This window comes from Ochotona curzoniae, unplaced genomic scaffold (genome assembly GCF_017591425.1).
Source record: "Ochotona curzoniae isolate NIBS_2020 unplaced genomic scaffold, NIBS_Ocur_1.0 scaffold_1037, whole genome shotgun sequence".
NCBI classification, from domain to species: domain Eukaryota; kingdom Metazoa; phylum Chordata; class Mammalia; order Lagomorpha; family Ochotonidae; genus Ochotona; species Ochotona curzoniae.
The window spans coordinates 29779583-29794667 of record NW_024467083.1 but is presented as its reverse complement, the minus strand read 5'-3'; the positions used below and the strand labels follow the sequence as shown (position 1 = coordinate 29794667).

General features: G+C 38.5%; 1 protein-coding gene across 3 annotated transcripts in view; it reads left to right on the top strand.

The window, feature by feature from the left end:
* The window catches only part of ARNT (aryl hydrocarbon receptor nuclear translocator), a 71119-nt gene that overhangs the window by 48045 nt on the left and 7989 nt on the right, over positions 1-15085 (top strand). For all 3 annotated transcript variants that reach the window (XM_040999167.1, XM_040999166.1, XM_040999168.1), the window contains exons 9-19: positions 1319-1384; positions 1758-1843; positions 3580-3656; positions 5769-5903; positions 8477-8551; positions 9674-9825; positions 11501-11611; positions 11927-11999; positions 12152-12275; positions 12448-12550; positions 12896-13043. In XM_040999167.1, the coding sequence (XP_040855101.1) occupies positions 1319-1384; positions 1758-1843; positions 3580-3656; positions 5769-5903; positions 8477-8551; positions 9674-9825; positions 11501-11611; positions 11927-11999; positions 12152-12275; positions 12448-12550; positions 12896-13043 (1150 nt within the window). The remainder of the gene's footprint in view (positions 1-1318; positions 1385-1757; positions 1844-3579; positions 3657-5768; positions 5904-8476; positions 8552-9673; positions 9826-11500; positions 11612-11926; positions 12000-12151; positions 12276-12447; positions 12551-12895; positions 13044-15085) is intronic.

Below are 15085 nucleotides of genomic sequence, written 5' to 3'. Positions count from 1 at the left end.
ATACTCTTTAGGATTCTGTAGAAAAAATGATACTTGTTTCTATACAGGTAGCCGATGCGTCCCTTCAGTGAAGTTACAAAATCAGTTTAGGTTGTATGATAGATGTTGTCATTAAACACTATGTGTACATTAAGTTGGGAGAATGCCTGTTAGAAATGATGACTAAGATCTTAAAGACTGGCACCTGGTGCAGTGACTATAGGCTAATCCTCCACCTAAAGTGGCAGCATTCCATATGGGCATAGGTTCATGTTCCCAGCTGCTCCATTTCCCAGCCAGCTCTCTGCTTATGGCCTGGGAAAGCAGAGGATGACCCAAATCCTTGGGACCCTTTCCCCATGTGAAAGACCCAGAAGAAGCTCCTGGTTTCTTTCTAGCTCAGCTTTGGCCATTACAGCCACTTAGGAAGTGAATCAGAGAACGGAAAATCTTTTTCTCTGTCTCTTTCTGTAAACCTACCTTTCAAATAAAAATAAATCTTAAAACAAACAAAAAAAAAATTAGGGACCATTTTCCAGGAAAAGATAATATTGAGTATTATGTAGCTTAAATGCTTCCAGTAGCCTGTGGTCTCAATCTGCTAGATTTTATTTAGTTTATAGTATTCTGTAGATTTAAGTTATAACTTAAATCTATCTTGATCAGATTACATGACTTTTTGTGCTTTGATTTTGTCATCTAGTTTTGGAGGTAATATTGACACTGAATATTATTATATTCAGTATTACTGAACTCAAAATTATGAATATTAGCTGTTATTATATGAGAGCATATTTAAAACAGAGCAAGGCATATATTAAACAGTGTAAGTTTTATCTACTATCTAGAAATCAAAGAGGCCATGTGGGACTTGGAGGGAGTGTCCCAATGTCTGGCCAATGCCAATACAAAAACATAGGCAGGAATAAGATAAATAGCACAAATCAGTAAGCTACAGCCCTTTACTTGTGAATAAAGTTTTATTGGCAATAGCCATGCCCATTTATTTACATACTGTCTGTGGTGATTTCATGCTGTAAATGCTAGAGTTGCCTAGTTACAACAGGCTATGCCCAGTGATCCACAAAGCTGAAAATATTTACTCTCTGCTCCTTTACAGAGAAAATTTGCCAACTCCTATTGTAGAGAATATTTGCATTTGAAGAGCATATGGAATTTTTTTTTTACTTTAAATTTTAGAACAGTTATTCTTTGGAAACAACCTGATTGCTATTATTCCTCCTTGTTAGGAGCATTGCTGCTAGTGTCAAGTTGTATCCTAAGCCTGTTGCTGTGCCTGACTGCTGACTCTTTTTAATTTCTCTGCTCATTGAAACAGGTGTGGCAATAGCTCCGTGGACCCAGTCTCCATGAATAGACTGAGCTTTGTGAGGAACAGATGCAGGTGAAGTCTTAAGCGAAGAAAATCACAAGGGTAGCCGAGGATCTGTTTAGAGCACGGCCTTTCACCTAACTTTCTGTGGTCCTTCTTTAGCAGCCCTCATCCTCCTCCCACAACCTTCCCCTTTCAGTCACTTTTTCTCCTCAACTTCTAGAGCTTCCCTTACCTTGTTTTTTAAGGAGGTTTACTTACTGTTTTGTCTGCTTCCCTTGTGATGCATTGCCTTTCGTTGGTTAAGAGTATGGTGGTCATTTTGGGTGGAAAGGGTCTAAGCACTGTTTGTCCTGTTTTCTAAAAGCCAAGAACGTAAAGTTACTGTGAGTGAGCTTGCATTCTCCTGGGTGTGGTTTTTCTTCTGACTCTGTAACTCTTGTAGGAATGGCCTTGGCTCTGTGAAGGATGGGGAGCCGCACTTTGTGGTGGTCCACTGCACAGGCTATATCAAGGCCTGGCCCCCAGCAGGTAGGAAAGTGGGGTGGTGATTTCTGCCTTGGTGCATTTGGTTCCTCACAATGTCTAAGAAAGTTAGCCAATGTTTATATATGCCTAGTATATGAAATGTAGTTTGGTATAAGCTGAAAAACTAAAACAAAAAACAAAGTCCTTCCCATACATTGTTGAGCTTATACTTTGCTTGGGGAGATGAATTAATCAGATTTTAAAATGTCCCAGTTATTGGCTGTGTCACAGAGTTTGGTTTTTAAATGTGCAAATTCATAATTATGTATATTGAATGCCTATGTTCTAAGGACTGGTTGCAAAAAGTTAATCTGCAAATGTAGTTCATTTGAGGAATCTTTCTATACCAGATAGAAAGCTTTGAGGGAAGTGGGAGAAATGGTTTGACTTTGACAATTTACAAGGGCATAGTCTCTGCAAGGGCTTTAAATCAAGTTTTAAATCAGAGTTTCTACATTTTTGCAACTTTTTTACTTCCCTAATGGTTGGGTATTATTGAGAAGGGTTTGGGGTATTATTGAGAAGGGTTAGTTCTTAGACAAGAACTAAGAAAAAAGAGTCAAGGTTGTATATTTAGGAAGGAGGTCGATGTTTAGATTTATAAAACCTGGTTTTGATTCCTGGTATTGTTAATTCATGTTTATTAGTGATATAACCTAGTGTAAATTTGTTGACTAGAAAAAAAAGATTTGTTTATTTTTATTGGAAAGTAAGATTTACAGAGAGAAGGAGAGAGAAAGATAATCTTCCACTGGATCACTCCCCAACTGGTCGCAATGGCCACAGCTGAGTCAGTTGAAGCCAGGAACCAGGAGCTTCTTTCAGGTCTCCCTCAAGGATGCAGAGACCCAAGCTTTGGGCTATCCTTGACTGCTTTCCCTGGCCACAGGCAGGCAGGGAGCTGGAAGGGAAGTGGAGCAGCCAGGATATGGGATCCCATATGGGTGCATGCAAGGCAAGAACTTAAGCTAGTGCACCCAGCCCCAAGTTTGTTGACTTTTATAAACTTTTCTCATGTGTAATTGATAGATAATATATCCCATATAGGGTTATTACGAAGATTAGATTTAATGTAAGGAAAGCATCCAGCCTAGGGCCTGGCATATGGCCACCATCAATAAATACCAATACAAAAAACACCAATAAATGGGAAGTTAGTATAATTAAGGAAAAATAATTTTAAGTAATGAGGAAATGACATTTGTACTTTTTGATATTTGAACTGTATAAAATAGAGATTGAAGGTAGGAGTGCTTTTACATGTCTATGTAGCTTATCACGAAATACTTGCTTCTCTCAATAAAAATAACTGCAAAGAATACAAAAGATTTACATTTTTTTACATTCTGACATAAAACATTGTTTTTCTTTTTCAAGGAATATAAATAGCTGTTGGTGTTCTGTATAAATACATTTTTGGGTGTTTACTTTAATAGTCACCAATTGGACAGGACATCACTTCCCTGGTCACCGGGACCAGGGGGGCACAGGGGAAGCGGGGGCCTGACTTCCTGTGCATTTGGTTTCATCGTTTTAGTGTTTGGAACATGTTGGTTAGGATTTGTATTCTCTAATTTATTATAGTTAGTAAAATATATGAGTGTATGTATATATTGAAAACCATGGCTAACACATACAATACATTCTGTGCAATTGTAGCTTTGTTTTTAGTGTTCTCATTTATCATCCTCTTAGAGGCTGACATTTCTATTAAAATATTTGACCTTTTCTTGCTGAAGGTGTTTCCCTCCCAGATGATGACCCAGAGGCTGGCCAGGGGAGCAAGTTTTGCCTAGTGGCCATAGGCAGATTGCAGGCAAGTGTGAATTTTCTGTATTTACTTCTCTTTTTGATTAGAAAAAAAATCTGCAGGACTTGTTCATGTTAGTTTTCTTTACTCTCTGAATACAAGTGAAAAATTCTGTAAAACTTATAAAATCTTAGGAATATTACATTCAGAGTAAACATTGGTACTCTTCGGTGACCATAAGTTGGAGCATGAGAGAAAGGGGAAGATCTTTTTCCCTTACCTTTCTTGTGTTTAACTTTACAATGTTGAATTTTCTGTTTCCAATTAATTTCCTTTGCCTCTATGCAAAGAAAATATCTTTTTTGTTAAATTATTACATCACTGACAATGGACGAGTAGAATTAGTTTGATTCTTCTCATAAATATAGATGTGTCTTGGTTAGTTGGGCTTTAGTTTTCCTCTCTGGATAATGAGCATAGTCTACCCAGATAAAAGCACACTTTTTTTTAAGGTTTACATATATATTTCTTCCAAAGTAAAGAGTGACCAAGGGATAAAGAGAGAGAGTTTTTTTTTTTAAAGATTTATTTATTTTTATTACAAAGTCAGACATACAGAGAGGAAGATCTTCCATGTGATTGTTCACTCCCTAAGTGGCTCCAATGGCTAGAGCTGAGCCAATCTGAAGCCAGGAGTCAGGAGATTCTTTTGGGTCTCCCACACAGGTGCAGGGTCCCAAAGTTTTGGGCCATCCTCAACTACCTTACCAGGCCACAGGCAGGGAGCTGGATGGGAAGCTGGGCCGCTGGGATTAGCTGTGTTCAAGCCGAGGACTTTAACCGCTATGCTATTGGACCCGAGAGTTGTTTTCTTGTAAAACATAGTGACAGAAGGAGAAAGATCAATTCCTGTCCACTGGTGTACTCCTGAAATGCCTGCGGTAGCTGAGGCTGGGCGAGTCCAGTGCCAGCAGCCTGCAGCTCCATCTGGGTTTTCCATGTGAGTTCTGGGGAACCAAGCACCTGAGCCATCAACTGCTGTATCTTAAGCATTCCAGTGTGTGATACAGGCGTCCCAATAACAGCTTTTTGTTGTTTTAATGTTACTTATTTAAGAGACAGATCTCCTACTTGCCGGTTTATTCCCCCAAATTCCCATAATCACCCATATCTGGGCCTGAAGCTGGAAGCTGAGAGCTCGATCCAAGTCTCTTACATGAGTAGCAGAATTCCAGTCTCTTGGGCTGTTGCCTCCTCAGAGTCTCCTTAGAGTCTGAATTAACAAGGAGCCAGATTCAGGAGGGGTGACTGCATATCAAACCCAGCACTCTGATACAGAACATGGGCATGATAACTGCTAGTCCCAGTGCTTGCTTATACTAGTCGGTAGGTGTTCAGTTGAATCAATTTTTTCTTTACTTTATTAATTTGGATAAGCAGGCAATATGGGAGTCATGTTAGCTCTCATGACCTCTCTGAGCATGATGTCATTTTTTCCTTTGTGGGTAACAGTGTGGAAGTTGGGAAATTCCTAAAACTGAGGCTCTCTGTACTGTGACCCTGAATAGTTGGGAAGTATATGTACAAGGAATGGCATTGTTTTTGTAGGATCAACCTACATGTCAATCAAATGATGGTTGGAGAAAGAAATTGTGGGATATATACATGATGGAAGACTACTAAACCATAAAAAAAATGAAATCCTGTCTTTTGCAACGAAATGGATGCAGGTGGAAACCATTATGCTTATTGAAATAAATCAGTCCCTTAAAGACAAATATCGTGTTTTCCCTGATTTGTGGCAACTAATATAGAGAGAACGAAAAAAATTGAGTGAGATTGAAGTTTGAAATCTTATCAGTGTTTGTAGTCCTAGTCTAAACTCTTGAGGAACAGTGATTTTTTTTTTCTACTTCACTTCTTGTTCAATTACATTTTTTAGTGGAGCGTTAGATTATAAAGAAAACAAAGTGTGCTGTTATAAAAATTTAAAAAATAAATGGGAAAAGGTGAAGGAAGGTGGGTAAGGTGAAGCATATCATTATGTTCTTAAAACTGCATATGTGAGATATATGAAATTTGTTCCCTTTATAGACTATTAAAACATTTTTGGAGAATAAGATAACAAAAACTGATGTAATTTTACCTCATGGTGTAATTTCATGTCTTCACTTTCAGGTGACTAGTTCTCCCAACTGTACAGATATGAGTAATGTTTGCCAGCCGACAGAATTCATTTCACGACATAACATCGAGGGATTATTCACTTTCGTGGATCACCGCTGTGTGGCTACTGTTGGCTATCAGCCGCAGGTGAGGTGCTGGGGCCATCACCTCTCCAATACTTAGGCTTCTGTTTCCTCTTGCCTGTGTGGAGATTATATCATCATGTCATGCTAGTCAGCACAAACATAGCAGTCCCAGTGCAGAGAAGGAGATGATAAATACCTCAATTTATTCTTAGTTTCATACTAAGGAAATTGTTCCATCTAAAAAAAATATGACTTGTGAAACCAAATGAGAGAAGCAGGTACAAGTATGCATTTTTAAACTGATATTAGTAGAGATAATGATATATTTTAATTCATTATACTGGCATGGTCACTTTTTTATTTTTTAAATTTTTAAAATTTGTTTTTATTTTTTACTGCAAAGTTAAATTTACAGAAAGAGGTGAGACACAGAGAAAGATCTTCCATACACTGATTCACTCCCCAACTGGCCACACTGGCTGGAGCTGAGCTGATCTGAAGCAAAGAGCCAGGAGCTTCTCTGGGTCTCCCATGCAGATTCAGGGTCTCAAGACTTTGGGCCATCCTCTACTGTTTTCTCAGTCCATAACTAGGGAGCTAGAAGAGAAGTGGAACAGCCCGAACATGAACTGGCACCCATATGGGATCCTGGCGTGTGCAAGGCGAGGATTTAGCCATTAGGCTATTGTGCTGGGCCCTGGTGTGGTTACTTTTAGATAATTCATGTATATAGGCAAGTCAATAGTAACAAAATATACAGTACTAGCATATCTTATAATTTGTCATAATATGTCATAATTTACTCATCCAGCTAACAAATTAATTATCCCTGAATTGATTTTAAACTTTCAAAATTGTCAAGGCTAAAGAGACTTCTGGCAATGACTTTGTGTCAATTAGAAATTTTAAACACAAAAACAGTTGAATTTGCACTAATTCAACACATCCTATATAGCAGTTGTTACCAGTATGATGTTGTGGTAGCATAAAGGCAGATATCTAAATCAGTAGACCAATATTTATGGCCAGCTGATTTTCAGCAGAGATGCCAAGAGAAGGAGAGGGTGTAAAAGACAGAGAAGGGCTGGTGTTGCATCAGGCACAAGCCAGGAGTCATGAGTTTCTTCTGGTTCTCCCATTTGAGTGCGGGGGACCCAATACCTTGGACCATCCTCTGTTGCTTTTCCAGACACATTATCAGGAAACTAGTTCAGAAGTGGAATAGTTTGGACTCCATCCATGTGGAATGCCAGCATTGCAGCATTACAGTACCGGCTAAAAAAGTTTTAACAGATAATTTTAAAACAATTTGATATCTATCTACAAAAAAGTTTAAAAATAAACAAAAAAAACACAAACTTAGATCTTATCTTTCACCATACGCAAAAATCAGTTCAAAACCTAAATTTGTAGGAATTAAAATTATAAATAAATTTCTAGCAGAGTATCTGTGATTTGAGTTAGATAAAGATTTCTTTTTATGGTACTAATATGATTCACACAAAAAAAGATGATAAATTGGATTCTATAAATTAAAATTTGTCTTCTTGAAAGTAAAAAAAACAGACAAACTGGAAGAAAACATTTGCAAATCCTATATATATGAAAGGGTTTTTGTCTAAAATATGTAACTCTTATAGCACATAGGCATTAAAAAGTCACAGAATTTGACATTTCATTAAAACAGGATGTTGAATGACATATCAAGAAAAGTTCAACATCATTAGGCATCAGGAAAGTGCAGACTAAAATCACAGTGAGAACCATCTTGTACTCAATAGGATGGCTATAATCAGTAGTTTTGGCAAGACTGGAACCCTCAACAATCATTGACAGGCATAGACAGTGATAACAGCTGCTATGCAAAATCATTTTGGCAGTTTCATAAAAGGTAAAACATTTGCTTACCAGCCTAGCAATCTCACTCTTGGGTATCTCTGAAAGAGAAGTGAAAGCCTGCTCACAAAAAGTTGGTCAGAAATATTCAAGGCTATATTATGCCTGATAACCAAAAAGTAGATACTGTCTATATATCTAATTTTGTGAATGAACACACAAAGTGTGTAATATTCCTGTTAGGATGCTGTTGAGAGAAAAACCAGAATAAATTGCAGATGTGTGAGCTTCCAAAACATGCTAAATTAAAGAAGCCATTTCCAAAGGCTGCAGAATATATATATATGAAATTCCTAGGAAAGGAAAAAAGCTTGAGACAAAAATACATCAGTGATAAGTTGAGGAATTAATTTCATATGGAATCAAGGGAACTTTCTTAGACAGTGAACATGTTTTAAAACTAAATTTTGGTAATGATCATATTGTAAATTTACTAGAAGTTATCAAATTGTAGAATTCTGATGGGTGAATTGTGAATGTGAATCACACCTAAAGTTGGTCATAAGTGCCATAAAATGAAGAATATTCTGAAAAGGAAAATATTCTAGAAGCTACTTAGTTAGAAGATTCTATCTTTATATCATAGAGTCCCTCTTTTCCTCTTTTTTTCCTTCTTCACACTTCCCTTATAATCCTAGTTTAAGGACAGAAGTAGTACAGTCCATGACTTCAGCTAATAGAGCAAGGAAGTTAGATGCCCATACAAGTATGAATCTTATTTGTATTTATACCTTCTAGGAACTCCTAGGAAAGAATATTGTTGAATTCTGTCACCCTGAAGACCAGCAGCTTCTAAGAGACAGTTTCCAACAGGTAAATATTTTTTCATAGTTTGGGATTAAATAAATATTTGTATTTATGATATTCATGCTACAACTGTTTAGTGACCACATAATTCAGCACCATGGCAGGCACTACCATTTTATGCTTTAGCACTTAACTGGTGAAAAAGATTGATATTTTGAGACTTTGGATGATGTCCAAGGTATTTCTGTTTAGCTTTGGCTACCTGCTGCCTTGTGCTGAACTAACCATATACTAGGAGCTATTTTTAAAATATTCAAAATATTGTTTGTTTTGCTGAGCTGTAAATCACTGTAGGGAAAATTCATTTCACAGAGTTTGTCGGTACATAATTTGGAGTGTAATTTCCAGGCACTAGCTCCTGAAAATACCTGGTGACTTTAATAAATTTAACTTTAGATAATAGTTCTTTATATAGACAAGTTAATTAGCTTTTTTTTTAAGAGTCTTAGTATTATCCTGGCAGATACAGTAGGTATAATAATAGTACTTGTATTCACAAGACTGTTGGAAAGATTAAGATAATGAATATAAAGTGCATAGCCCAGTGGCTGGCACATAATAATTAGAATTAAATTAGCTGTTAATTTTCTTAATTGTTAGGGAGATCAAAAGATTATTTTCAGTTTTTGAGACGGGAAACTCAGGTTGATCTAAGATTGCTTACTTTTACAAAAACAAAAGAAAATGAGGCAGATTTATTCATGAAAACCTCTGAGAATACTGTAAAAGCAGAAATCCTCCCATTGGGAAAGAAGTCATCTAGTTTCATTAAAGTTAAATTTTGGGTTTGTCTAATCTTTAACCACTACGCTATTGCACCGGGCAGGTTTGTCTAATCTTTAATGGACTTTCTTTGACAAGTAGAGAAATGACCTTTCCCCTTCCCCCAATAATTATTGTTCTTGTTTGATTTTGACTGGAAAAATCAAGTAGTTTTGGACTCTTGGAGGAAACATGCTAAATATACTTCTTTCATATTTAGCGAATTAATTTTTTACAAGTTTTAACCTTGTAAAAGGATTGGTGCATCAAGGACGATTACACAAGTCTTATAAGTGTGGAAATGTTCATTTAACTTTATAAGAAAAGTTTTCTGTGAGTTCCATTGATGGTATGAAACCTTTTCAGGTGGTGAAGTTAAAAGGCCAGGTGCTATCTGTCATGTTCCGGTTCCGGTCTAAGAACCGAGAGTGGCTCTGGACAAGAACCAGTTCCTTTACTTTCCAGAACCCTTACTCAGATGAAATTGAGTACATCATCTGTACCAACACCAATGTGAAGTATGTACCGTGCAACTCTTGTTCAGTGTTGGGATTTCTCATGGGCCAAGTCTGCCTAACCTTGCCAAGCTGTTTCTTTTTCTGCTTTTCCATTAGTAAATGCATAGAGTTTGAAGTTCTTAAGGATTCAGATTCTCATGGGATTTGGGGTAGTTGAGCAAGGTATAATGAGATTTTCAACACACAATGCCCTGCACTGATTGATTTTGGGGCTCTTGGCTTGGTCCTGTCCAGCCTCTGCAGGCACTTGGGGAATGAACCAGCAGAGAGTAGATCTTTTTCTGTTTGCCTCTGAAAAAAAAAAATGTAAAAAAAAAATGCTGTGGACATTCCTGTGCTAGGTTTTGCACAGATGGACATTTTATTGTCTTCTGTTCTTTTACCCAGTAGTGAAATTTCTGGGTCAGATAGTAACTCTGTCTTGCTCTTGGAGGAACTGCCAGATGGTTTTCTAAAGCTGTCCCATCAGCACTGTGTAAGGTTTTGTTTTTCCTATACTCTTGTAACTCCTGAATGTTGTCTGTCTTTTTATCAGAGCCATCTTAGTGGGTGTCACTCATTAGATTACTTCCTTGCCATTTCATCTGCAGTAGAACGGTCTTGAATGTAGGTCTTAAATATCAGAGCATGAGTAAGTTAGCATGAGTGATTAGTGCTTGTTGATAGTGGTTGATCAGTGTTGGCCAGTTCAGTCTTGATAGTTTACCAGAGTTTAATTAACAGTAAAATACATGGGTTGAGTTGAATGTTTTTATTAATTTTAGGACTCAAATGTATGGGCACAGTCATGATAGATTTTGTGCTTGTCCCTTTTTGCATTTCTTTAAGGATTCATTATGTGAAAGACAGATTTACAGAGAAAGGGAGAGACAGAGAGAGATCCTCCATCTGCTGATTCATTCTCCAAATGGCTACAACGACCAGAACTGGGCCAATCTGCAGCAGGAGCCAGGAGCTTCTTCCTGGTCTCTAATGTGGGTGCATCCTCTGCTGCTTTCCCATGCAAGGGAAAGTGCACAAGGAGCTGGTTTGGAAGTGGAACAGCCAGGACACATACCAGTGCCCATATGGGATGCTGGTACTGCAGGCAGCAGCTTTATCCACTACACCATAGTGCTGGCTTCTCTTTTTGTGTTTTTAGACTACATAACAACCATCATTTTATATTTCCATTACTTTGAAATTTTCAAATTTTTCTAAGGATTCAAGTTTCTCAAAATAATGGCTTTTCCTGCTTTTATCCATAATTTTTCCAACTGTAATTTGTTTTAATTAGCTTTTAGTATTTTTAAACAAATATTCCTTATAGAAAATTCAGATGGTATTGAAAAATATTGAAAGAAAGAGAAGTTTATCATACTGTAGTTAGTTTTTCAGTTTTTTACCATGCTGTTTAAAAACCCTAAATGAATATATATGCACATTTACTACCAGCAGATATTGATTATCTAAGAGTTAAAACCCAAGATAATGAACCCTGTGCCTTTGGACAGAGTGTCTCATTGTACCATGTTGTCCACAGAATGAATTATTTGCTAAAACTGAGCTCGTGGGTTACCTGTAGTATTAAACTTTAAAGGAAAATTATTAGTGACTGCCCTACCCACAGATTAATCAGCGTAGCTTTTTGTGCAGATTTCTTTCTTTTTATCTTTGTTCTGTCTGATTTCTCCAGGAACTCAAGCCAGGAACCACGGCCTACACTATCTAACCCAATCCAGAGGCCCCAGCTAGGCCCTACAGCTGGTTTACCCGTGGAAGTTGGCTCAGGGCAGCTGGCCCCCAGGTAAGACAAGGTGGAGGAATCTCAACTGAACTTGAACTGTGGTTATGCCCCACGGGGGGAGGGTTGTGGAAGGAGTGGGGGAAATCCAAGCACCTATAAAACTGTATCACATAATACAATGTTATTAACAATAAAAAAATAAATAAATAAAATAAAAATAAAAATGCATGATAGAAAAAAAAAAGACAAGGTGGAGGAATCATCTATTGAGTCATCTCTAGCTTAGGGAATAGCCATCTACAACCCCATTTTTTGTTGTTGTTAGATTTATTTTTTAAGATTGTCTCCTCACTCAAACTGGTCTTTAACAAATAGGCAGCAGCAACAGCAAGCAGAACTGGACATGGTCCCAGGCAGAGATGGACTGACTAGCTACAATCATTCCCAGGCAAGTTTGTATTTTCTTCCTTAAAGCTATAATGAACTGTTCCTTAGTAATTTCCCCTAGTAGCAGAGAATGTGTGTATGTTATATAAATTTGGGGGTTATTGGCTTGTATGTTAAACCTTTAATGGTCCTTTTTGTTGTTGTGTTCCACAGATTTCTGTTCAGCCTGTTACAACCACAGGGCCAGAACACAGCAAGCCCCTTGAGAAGTCAGATAGTCTGTTTGCCCAAGATAGAGACCCTCGATATTCAGAAATCTATTCCAACATCACCGCAGGTATATTTCTTCCTTTTAAGCTCTCATTCAGATCACTTGCTGATAGGCCTGCTTCTGCCCAGTCAGTAACCTTTCTACTCAATCATGACACCTCATGAATGAGTAGGAACTTGCTGAACTGATGCACTACACCTCCTTGACTGGTCCTCCCCCAACTCCTTTTGGTCCACAGATCAGAGTAAAGCCATCTCTTCCAACACTGTCCCTGCCAGCCAACAGCTATTCTCCCAGGGCAACACATTCCCTCCTAACCCCCGGCCGGCAGAGAATTTCAGGTGAGCCCATGTTTGTGTGCTACTTGACAGAGCCTGGGCGTATTCACTGACTGAATCCAAGTCTGCTTCTTCCCTTGCTTTCTCTGGTTATTTTAGGCAAAGCAGTGGAACTTGTAGGATCTCCTGTTTCTTTGCACCTCTTGTATTTCCATGTTTTTGTTCCATCTGTGTGTGTCCTGGTCAGTGTGTTTGTTGGTTTTTCTTGTCTTTTCTGAATTCTGTTATCGAGTTTTTCTTAACCCCCAGGCAGTGGAGGGGATCTGGGAATGGCATGAAGTCCTTTGCTTCCTAGCCTCTATGATGAATCCAGTTTAATGCTCTACTTTGCTATTTGTTCACTCCTAGGAATAGTGGTCTCGCTCCTCCTGTAACCATTGTCCAGCCATCGGCCTCGGCGGGGCAGATGTTGGCCCAGATTTCCCGTCACTCCAACCCCACCCAGGGAACAGCCTCAAATTGGACTCCTAGCACTCGCCCAGGCTTCTCTGCCCAGGTACAGCTCCCTAGCTGCGTGTCCTCTTTGTGTTATTTTTGTTTGGTTCCTTGTTTCTTTTTTTAAGATTTATTTTTTTCTTTAATTGGAAAGGCAAATTTTACAGAGAGAGGGAGAGACAGAAAGATCTTCCCTTTGCTGGTTCATTTGCCAAGTGGCCGCAATGACCTGAGCTGAGCTGATCTGAAGCCAGGAGCCAGGAGCTCTTCCAGGTCTCCTACGCAGGTGCAGTGTCCCAAAGGCTTTGGGCTGTCCTCAACTGCTCTCCCAGGCCACAAGCAGGGAGCTGGATGGGAAGTGGAGCTGCTGGAATATAAACCAGTGCTCATATGGGATCCTGGTGCATGCAAGGCAAGGTCTTTAGCCACTAGGCTATTGTGCCGGGCCCACAGTGTATTTTTTAATTATTCGTTTATTGGAGCCAGTGTTGTTTTGCAGCAAGTTAAAATGCTTCCTAACATTTTATGTGGGTGTTGGTTTGCTTCCTGCTGCTCCACTTATAATCCAGCTCTCTACTAATATGCTTTGGAGGGCAACGAAAGATGGCCCATGTATTTGGGTCCCTGCTCCCCATGCAGGAGACCTTGAGGAAGCTCCTGGTTTCAGCACGGCTCAGCTCCAGCTGTTGTGGTCATTTAGAGAGTGGATCAGCAGATCTGCTGTAATTCTGTATTCACTCTATTCTCTGTAACTCTGCCTTTCAAAAAGATACTACTAAAGATATCTTAAATAAAAAGCCAAAACTAAATATAGGCTACAGAATTGTTACACAATAAGGTTTATTTTATTTAATTTGAAAGGCAAAGTTACAGAAAAGCAGGGAAAAAGAAACATCTTCCATCTGCTGATTCACTTCCCAAATGTCTGCATTGGCTGGCACTGAGCTGATTATAAACAAGGAACCAGAAGCTTTTTCTGGGTCCCCCATCATTGGTACAAGGGCCCTGAGACTTTAGCCATCCACTGCTTTTCCAGGCCATAAGCAGGGAGCTGGATCAAAAGTGTAGTAGTCTGGATATGAACTAGTACCCATATGAGATGCCAGCATAGCAGGCGGAGGCTTAGCCTGTTATACTATGACCTTGGCTCATGCAGTATGGTCTTTATTATGTAAAAAACATACATAGGGTGACTATGCATTTTTCCATTAGCTATGATGAACTTTGGTGTTGAGACCAATAAATGCTACTATATTGCTTTGACAGATCTCAAATACATGAAGTCTCTTGGCCAATGTCTTTGATTTCATATTGTGACAGCATTTGTTGTTTCTTTGGCAGTTGTAGCTCTCTTTAGAAGTTTATTGTGGCAAAATTAAGAAGGCAGAGACAGATTCCTACAGAAATTTCAGTGAAAGATTTTGAGGAGGTAAAGAAGGCTGGTGTCTTTCACAGTGTAAAGTGGTTTTGGAATAAAGAATTTCTTTGTTTGGTTTCATAGATGCTTCTCATTAATCTATGTCTTTGAACCAGAAAATGTGAATCTGTGGGTTAAGGAATAATTTTTCTTTTAAAAATATGTATTTATTTAAAAGCTACACAGACAGATCTTTGGTCTGCTGGTTATTTCCCAAAATCACTGCAGAAGCCAGGTGTGGGCCAGGCTGAAATCAGGAGTTGGGAACTCCACCCTGGTCTCCCATGTGGATGACAGGGGTCCAAGCACTTGGGCCATCTTTTGCTGCCTTCCCAGGTACATTAGCAGGGAGCTGCACTGGAAGCAGAGTATATAGGACTCAAACCAGCATTCAAATATGGGATGCTGCCATTGTAAGCAATGTAGAATTATCACATTGTCAGCCCCCAAAAATCCATCAGAAAATGAGAGCTGGAAGAGATTATGCAAGTATGCTAACTAACCATGCATCTTTGGTGATAGAATTATGAATAACTCTTGTTTTCTTTTGAATTTGCCTTTTCCTAAACATTCCACAATGTTCATGCATTGCAATTATGGTGAGAAAAATTTACCTTTATTTATTTTTTGTAAAAATGCTAGAAACAGATGAATACAGAATAAAGTGAATCATAAAAAGATTCATA